This window comes from Carcharhinus amblyrhynchos, chromosome 3 (genome assembly GCF_965287045.1).
Source record: "Carcharhinus amblyrhynchos chromosome 3, sCarAmb.v2.hapA, whole genome shotgun sequence".
Taxonomy (NCBI): domain Eukaryota; kingdom Metazoa; phylum Chordata; class Chondrichthyes; order Carcharhiniformes; family Carcharhinidae; genus Carcharhinus; species Carcharhinus amblyrhynchos.
The window spans coordinates 92756226-92765785 of NC_137326.1; the positions used below are offsets into that span (position 1 = coordinate 92756226).

General features: G+C 36.2%; 1 protein-coding gene across 1 annotated transcript in view; it reads left to right on the forward strand.

Annotated features, from left to right (window-relative positions):
• Positions 1-7383, forward strand: part of cul3b (cullin 3b) — a 106000-nt gene extending 98617 nt beyond the window's left edge. The window contains exons 15-16 of the mRNA XM_080185524.1: positions 291-436; positions 1619-7383. Coding sequence (XP_080041650.1) covers positions 291-436; positions 1619-1750 — 278 coding nt within the window. The 3' untranslated portion in view covers positions 1751-7383. The remainder of the gene's footprint in view (positions 1-290; positions 437-1618) is intronic.
• Positions 7384-9560: the final 2177 nt, after the last annotated feature.

Sequence of the window (9560 nt, forward strand, 5' to 3'; positions counted from 1 at the left end):
TTAACAGTGAAATATTCACTTAGGTTGAATTACAGAATGCTCTTTGACATATGTCCTCATTGGGAAAGTCAGTATTCTTATGATTTGATGAAATGTAAGTCTTGCAATGCTACTGCTCAACCCCTACTAACTTACTGTGTTGTATTCTATATTGTAGCTCTGCTTGAAATTATTAATTTCTTATTTCATCAAAGGAAAGTTAGGTTCATATGAAATTAAATGTCAGAAGTTTAGACATTGTGAGTTTGGTTCTTGAAAGGTTTAAATTGATTATTGGATTGAATTTACAGTTGCTGCCAAACAAGGAGAGTCTGACCCAGAGCGAAAAGAAACACGGCAGAAAGTTGATGATGATAGAAAGCATGAAATTGAAGCTGCCATTGTACGCATCATGAAATCGAGAAAGAAGATGCAGCATAATGTCCTGGTAGCAGAGGTAAAAAAATAGTTGATTTTTTTTTGAAGTACGGGCAGGATTCTCTGGTCTCTTTTGTGGTAGGACCTGTTGCGAATGAGAACAAAAATTTGGCATTCCAGCCAAAACTTGATTTACTTTCAGCAGTGCTGGAAAATCTCAGTCGTGAAAGAGGGTGGAAAATTTTGGCCTACATGTGAAAGATGATAATCAAAACTGGTTGTTTCATATATGACTCATTTAGTAGATATTTCCTAATATCAATGTCCAAGAATCAGATCCACGTCTATAACATTGACCCTTAATTGTCATGCATTTGTTCTGTTTATTCTTCTGTGGCATGTTTCCCATCATGTTTTTCTATTGTGCTGGTATAGTCCCATTGATTTTACAGCTTTGCACTTTAACTTTGGACTGACTGGTACATGGGATTATTCATCTGGCCTTCCCCTCACTAGCCTTCCCTTGCACACTGTTGCCCTCTTGCTGGTCCTTTTTGCATTGCTAAATCACCGCAGCCTCCCCTGTGATAAACTGTAGAATCCCCACTGCTGCCACAGCCCATTGCAAAAGGTAGCCGTGATGTGGAGATGCTGGCTTTGGACTGGGGTGGGCACAATAAGTCGTCTCACAACACCAGGTTAAAGTCCAACAGGTTTATTTGGTAGCACAAGTTTTCGGAGCACTGCCCCTTCATCAGGTGAGTGAAGCGTGGGGTTCACAAACAGGGCACATCTAGGGCAATTGAGTCTGTGTCTATGTGTGCCGTGTTTGTGAACCCAACTCTTCACTCACCTGATGAAGGAATAGCGCTCCAAAAGCTCGTGCTACCAAATAAACCTATTGGACTTTAACTTGGCGTTGTGAGACTCCTTACATTGCCGAAGGAACTTGGCTTCCGCCTCTTAAGCGCCACTTCCCTCATGCTTCCGCTTCCACTTCCCCTCACCCCTTTCCTGTGAATTGAATCTTCCATTCCCAATCTGCATTTCTGTCAAAGGCCAGCATCTTCCTTTGCACTGTTTTTCAAATTGTATAATGTTGCACAATCTACACTTAAGAGCTGTGAGATCCTAGAACCATTTCCTCAATGCTGCCGAACCCCAGGATCACTCTTAAGTTACAGAAATTTTAAGAGCTTGATGTTTATCGTAGTTCAGTTTAGAGACATAAGTAACGTTTTTCACCCTTTCCCATCCATAGGTGACCCAGCAGCTGAAGGCTCGCTTCTTACCAAGCCCAGTGGTTATTAAAAAAAGAATCGAGGGACTTATTGAGAGAGAATATTTGGCACGAACACCTGAAGATCGCAAAGTATACACTTATGTAGCATAAGATGCATTCAACAGGTTTATCTGTTCTGGACTGTATAATCGCATGAATTGGGAGGTTCGTTTTAAAAATATTAAGAAGACCGTCTCCAAATAAATTGCAGTAAGTGTACTAGATTATTCAGATCAAGCCCTCATTCCCTGTGATAATTTTGAACAAAAATGGACCCATCTTCTGGTTGCTCACCGTTTTACCCATGTAGAGATCATCTTTAACAGTTCCTCGGGAAAATGTGAATGTGTTTTCATTTTGTTTTCAGTACTGTAAAAAAAAATAAAATAAAATCTAGAAAACATGAAATACCATCGATAAAAATAAAATAATTGTTCGATTTCTTTTTCCCCGATTCTCAATGTTGATGTAATGGCATTTTTTTCTGAAGTGTTGGCACCTCTGTGCTTGTAAGGATTGGGTATATTGAGCTGGTTGAACTGCAGCTGCCTCACTTTTATTGCCCTGCTTTTGCGATATTCCGCTTGGATGAAACCTTGACTGGAAACTCCAAGATAATATGCACATTTTTCAAATGCCAAGAATGTGCTGTTTGAACATGCTGTAATTTATCATTAATAAATGGAGGCATTATTACAATAAAAATCTTTGGATAGGGCCCTGTAGAACAGCCCATTACGTCGCTAATATTGTATTAAACAATTGTTTCTCATTTTGTTGAAGGCAAGTGCAGTCCATATCCAGTTACTTCTTAAGTTGATTACGTTTTATTTCAGTGTGTATAAAATGTATAATATTTTTGCTGTTGTACTCACTGCTAATAGTAGCTTGTACAGGGCATTGTTTTCATCACATTTCTTGTAGACAGAGGAATTCAAAATAAAAAAAATTAGTAAACTAGAGAAAATCCACATTGTATGCAAGATGTATACAGTCGTAATATCTTTTGGGATTAATTTTCCTATCTTAGTATTCTGAAATGAAGCATTAAGGTAGAGGTGACATATGCATGAAATAGATGATTTTTTTAATGATGGGAGCCTTGAAAGAAAAACTCCTCTTTAGTTACAATTGTGGATAAGCTGAAAGCTTGCTTATAGTTTATCTTTTGGATACGTTTATATCAAACTAAGCAAGGCTGCCTCAGAAAATTGAAAGACTGTCTCTTGACTGAGAGTGAATTAGTCTTTTTCTTTTTAAAGAATTCCATATCTATTAAAGAAATATGCTATTAATGAGGCTTGTTTTCCCCATCACAGCATTGAAGGATACCCAACCATTTTTGTATGTAGTGTAGCCCATTTCACAGTTCAGTGTTTTAGAACTTTACCTAAAAAAATTAATTTACATTATTCAGTGATAGAATGTTCTTGGTGATGCTCTGATTCAGTGAATTTTATAAAGTAAGGCTCTTAATACATGCAAATAAAATCACCAAATACGTTTCCCAGGTACTGTTAAGCATAATTTGGGGTGCTACCTCACTAATCATATTCTCTGGACTGAGACTTCAGTATATCCACAATTAAATTGGAGTTACTCTCTTGAAGCCTTATCCATTGCTATAGTGGAGTGAGAATGGAAGCAAGTGATCCCTTCTGGGATTTTTTTTTAAATAAAAAAAGTTTAACAAAATTTTGGAGACATTTAATATATGTATATCTACCATAATTTATGTTTAAAAGGTTAATCTTAATGGGTTATTGATTTTTTTTTAAGTTATGAGGTTGTTATTACAGGTAAATGTCAGATTGTTTGCTGTACTGCTTTTTAAGGGCATATTACGATCAGTCCAGTTCAGTCAAGGTCTTTGTTATGATCCCACCCAATGGAATGCACATTAAAGGTTCTACACAAAATACAAAGTTGAATGTTTTGATGTAACTTCTAGGATAATACTGAAAGGAAATGAAGTCCATTTAAAATAAAAACACTGACTGCAGAAGTTGTTTATATAAACATCACCTATTTAGATGTGTCACCTATTTTCTGTCATTCATATTTGAATTAAGCTATTCTGTGAAGTACATTATTTATTTTACATAAAATGTTCCTTTGTAGGTTTTTTTGTCTGTTGACTTGATTACTTAACCTAGAATTAGTAAATTTCTGTATTTATAAAACAAATGAATTTGGTTTAATGGAAGTCAGTTTAAATACAAGAAACTTTCTTCTTTGCTATCCCACTTACTACATTTCTACAAAGTCAAAAATTATCTTCACGCAGGCTATTGTCTTTGGAGGGCTGTTGCAATAGTTATATTTATTTGAAAGCATTGTTTTCTGCTCATAGTGTTGAAGGCTGGGGGCCTTAATGTTTGAGAAAGGAGTACTCAAAACTCTTGAGAATTGGTTTTTCATGTGGATCTTCACAGTTTTGCTTAAAAATTCCATACTTACTTATATTGTCAAAATGTTTAATTTGACTTGCGAGTAATTTTTGAGAGACCCATGGAGAATCTTGATGTGAGCTTCAAATTTTCAAACATTTTGTTGAGCTCACTTGTGCTGTAAAGAACCAGGAAGAAGAAAGCTCCACTTGTGAATGAAAATCTGTCATATGAAAGGTTATTAGCTGACATACATGCTTACTTATTTGAATTCAATTAACTGATATTTCTTCATTCTTGAGGTACTTGTATCACTTAGGATTAGCATGTTTGCTGATCCCTAGCTACCCTAAATAAGAGTTGACAAGCTGTTTTCTTGAACTACGGTTTTGATGCAGTTGAGTTCCAACCCAGGCCACTTCAGACGGCAGTTAGAATCACATGTAGGCTAGATTGGGAAGAACGACATTTATTTCCTTCCTTAAATGGCATTAGTGAAGCGCTTTTTAATGCCAACCTGACAGCTTCATTTAGCTCTTTAATATCCAAACTATTTGAAACTAAGATCAAATTCTCAGATTGCCATTGTTTGAATTCACTGTCACTGAATTACTAATGAAAACTTTGTTCCTGGTCCAGCAACATAAGCCAGGAAAGATCTTTCAACTGCAAATCTAGCTACCTTTCTATCTGTATATCTGCAACCATCCTTGTTCTGGACATTACTATGTTTATTGCCCTGAATTAAGTTATCAAATGATGCCAGTAGCTGATAAAGATCCAGCTTAAGTTGTGCCTAGATACACAGCGGATCTTCAGGTCTCTGCACTAAACCTGAGCACTGAAAATCTTAATGTGTTGTTGTAAACATTTTTTATAATATTTCAGCAAATCAAGACATTTTATACTGAATATTTCCAGGATGATTGATCGACGGTAAGTAATCTGAAATAGCTCAATGTACACATCCGTTCAGTTGATCCAAACTAAAAGCTAAAATTAATTAAATAATATTTAAAATCCTATGATAGTTATACCCAAAACTTTGAATTTTTCAAACAGGTGCAGGCTAAGAAACATTGCTTACTTTTCACTGCCGTAAGTTATGGTAAAACAAATAACATTTTCATCCATGACAACCTATGGTCTCTGATGTTGGATCACAATAGAAGTGCACACAAATCAAGTTAATTTAATAGTGATGTTAGAATTTCTATATATTTTAATTTATTCATATTTTGCTGCAGTTTTTAATCTAAGTAATTCTTACCAAGCTAGTCAGTTACTAAGTTGTATCTTACTGCATAGTGTAATAATTTCAGGAATGTACTGAGATTGCACTGCATCAAATGCAAATTAGATTATTTTGCCTTCTGTATATTTTCTGACATCCTTGTTCAGGATAGTAATGTGTTGTACAAAGAAAACAGCATTATTCTAACCTAATGTTTTGAAACACATAGTCATTCACTGCTCTAGACTTTGTTATCCATTCCACTGATGTGCCTGCATGAATAAATGGATGTTGTTTGTATGTCTTGAATTACATTTATTCAAGTATTTAAGTTGGACTCTTGTTACAATTTTGAATAGTCCTTCTAATCAAAAAATTATATTTCTAAGTTTCTAACTACCTGAGATTTAATTGAATGCCATATTTACATTAAGCTTAAGCAACTTACGCATGAATATACAATTTTGTTTGGATGCTGAACTGTTCAGTATCATTAAAAGGTAACCAAGCATGCCTGCTCTGTGCATGTCTAGTAAGAACACTTGCATTTCATTTTGGGTGACATTTTTTGTATTTGTGGGGATTCATGTACAATTTTGTGAAATATAAATTTAGATACCAAAAAAAATGTTGAATTTATTGACTGGATTTGACTTGTGCATCAAGTGTGGATAGGTTCTTGTGTAATTAGCTGAAGATACTAAAATTACATTTTAGCTATTTTTAGAGGTTCACTTGGTAAGTAATATATTTTTAAAATGTGTTTGTATAGCGGGTAGGAGCTTTTTTCAGTTAATTGTAATTGAAAACCGTGAGTATGCATGTGACATTGTGTCTAGGGCAAAATTTGTTTAATCATTGAGTTGGTGGTTTTTCATAAAATAAAAATATTGATCAGTAAAAAATTAATATTTTGTGTGTATCTTATAATGCAACTACTTTATATTAAGAATTTATATAATCACCAAAAAATTGCTGGTTTTCTATTGCAGTTTGCAATATGTGTCACCCTCTCCAGTCAGATAAAAGTACACATGGCGTGTATGTATTTTTTGTCACTGGTTAATCAAATAGGATGCAAAAGAATTCCATCCATTGGGTGGCACATTGGTTAGCACTACTATCTCAGCACCAGGGACCCAGTTCGATTCCTAGCTTGGGTCACTGTCTGTGCAGAGTCTACACGTTCTCCCCGTGACTGTGGGTTTTCTCCAGGTGCTCAGGCTTCCTCCCAAGATGCGCTGGTTAGATGCATTGGCCATACTAAATTCCCAGTGTATCCAAACAGGCGCTGGAGTTTAGCAACTAGGGATTTTCACAGGAACTTAATTGCTGAGTTAATGTAAGCCTGCTTGTGACACATATAAAAACAAATTCCTCAAAGTGTCTTGATTTCATAATTCACCCAGATTTTGTAACAGTAATGACAACAAAGCTAGTAAAATTTGCAGTCATTATTGCTGTGAAACTGTCAACAACTTTGAGATCCTGTACCTGTGCCAAGTATGGAAATCCAGAGCTACTTTTAGTGATTCTACGCTTCCTCACGAAGAGTGCTGATGAAGTCCACCCACGTTATTGTCAAGTAAGAATCACTAACTTGATGAAAACTTGCCTTTTTACATTATAAGACATATGTTAAAAACCCATGAAAAACTTGCACTTTGTTCAATGAAATGTAGCTTTTTTTGTCCTGGGCATGAGTGTCACTGGCAAAGCTGGAATTTATTGTCCATCTACAATTGTTATTGAGAAGGTGAAAATAAGCTGCTGCAGTCCCAGTGATGGAAGTATACTCTTGTAAGGGAGGGAGTTCCAGAATTTTGATCCAACGACAGTGAAGGGTACTTCCAAGCCAGAATGTCTTGTGAATTGGAAATGAACCCGCAGGTGGCGTTCGTCCCATACATCTGAGTAACAATGCACTGAATTTGTGTTTACTGCTTAACAGTCTTCCTCTTCTCACAAAATGGATTTTATATTTGTGGGATGTCAAATTAATATGATTCACATTTTTTGAAAATTAAAATGTTTTAGTTTTTTATATTTCCTCTCTCATATTCCATCTATTTAATTTGCTCTCTGTAAAAAGTTTTATTAAAAATGCATTTGGTGTATTATTCCGTGCATTTTGCTTTCTGCTTTAATATCACAGAGAATTTTGTCTGTTAACTCTGCTTGATGACATAATTGTTCTTGAATGCTTGGAAATCCCTTTGACCTGATGCAAGATTCAAACTGAAGCCAGGCAAGGGGAAATCTATGGCACCGAGCTTGCTCCATCTTCGTAGGCAGTTTTCTTCAATTGACTAAGTAGGCATATTTTTTAACGTTGAGGCCAAAAGAGGATAAATCTTGAGCATTACTTGAACGGTGAAAAGCTGAGAAAGTGGAGGTCCTGAGGGATTTAGGGAGCAACATAGCTCATTAAAATATAGTAGTTAGGTACGAGAAATAGTCAGAAAGGTAAATGGAATGTTAACCTTTTATATCTAGAATGTGGAGTCAAAAGCTGGAATTTTACCACCCCGCCTGCCACAGGAATCTGGGCAAGGGCTGGGATATGCAAAGGTCCATTGACCACGGTGCAGCATTTTACGGTTTTAGAATGAACAAGATCGCAAAATCCCACCCATAGAGTTTTACAGCACAAAAAGGCACTTGGATCCATTGTGTCTCTGATGGATAGTGACACATTTATCCTAATCCCATTTTCCAGCTCTGTAGCCTTGTATACTATGGTTCTTCCAGTGCTCTTCCAAATGCTTTTTAAATGTGTGAGGATTCCAGTTCTTCCACCCTTTTCAGGTAGTGAGTTCCAGATTCCTGCCACCCTCTGGGTGAAAATGTTTTTCCTCAAATCTCCTCTAAATTTCCTGCCCCCAACTTAAATCTGTCCCCTCACCCTGCTCATTTGAGTACTCAGAAGAAAAGAAAGAAACTTTGGTGGGTGAATCAAATAAAATTGAACCATCTTTGTCAAAGATTTGATCCCAGAAAGCTAATTTGAATGTCCAGCTCTTCATCTGTGGAACAAAGTGTTCTGGCCAATGCATTTCAAATACTTGCTCAGTAATAATCCATCTGATTGGAAATAAAAGTTAGGAACTACAATGAAGACTGCTTTCGCACCCTGGCAATGATGTCAAAACTTATAAAATCTATACTAAAATTAAACCATCTGGTACCAGTTGATTTAAAGTCAAAAAGGACAACTCCATTTAATTGTCCAGTATAGAAGCAACAAAGACAGCTGATTCCTTCATTCCAAAATAGTAACTCTGGTCTTTTGTTGCATACTTGAATCCAATTCAACATCTCAAGATATCCTCCAAAAAAAAATGTATGTCCTAAAATATTCACGCTTGTAAATATACATCCATAAGCCCCTCAAAGGCAATCTTTGTCACGTTCTCCTCTAAAGTAGTCTAGTGGATGTGATAATTCATCTAGTAGCTGGATAGTTTGAGTTACCCTAGATTCACCATTATATCTTTAATGAAGTTGAATATTGTAGCATTGAAGTTAATGTAACACAAAATCCTATCACTGAATTGAAGCTGCTCAAATTCCAGTGCAATAACTATTTTGCTATAATAAATACTTAATTTCATATTGGGAATATAACTTTTAGTTTTAGAAAGTGAATTTTAAATGCAGATTAATGGAACATCTGATTGAGAAACTGACAACCGTGGGGTAAGAGCAATGCAAACAGAGCTGGACTAATAGTTCAAAAGTTTTTTTGTGTTGCGGGGCTGGTGATAAAAGGCATTCACACCTAGAGTTATAATGACTACTTTGCTTCCAACTGGAAGACCTAGTTTTGACAGTCTCAAAACACCTCCGAAAATGCTTTGAAGTTGGCGGGTAAACCAGGGAGGTTTCAATTAGTCATGCAAGTTCTCCAGATCAAAGAGGGTAAAAGTAACCTGTAAACGCAGGGATTATTGATGAAATCAATGTCAAGTAAGAGGATTGTTGATTTCATTACCGGGATAAATTATTGAGTCTCACTTTGAAGATTTAAAACATTTGGAGCATCCCAGACTATGTTACATTACTGTGGAAATGGGCTGTGAGTTTAGAAAGGTTCCTTTTGTTTTACTTTATTGGTGTGCGTTTACTCAGAGAGAGAGAAGCAGCTTGATTGGGGCTTGGAGTGGGCAATGAATGTGTCTGCTAGGAGCTGTAAAGCAGTTGTGGGACCAAGAGTTATATGAGCCGATGCAGACAGTGGTCTATGTCTGCCTAAAGATAGGACAAGGAGCGTAGTGGTTATTAAGAATGGGGAGTG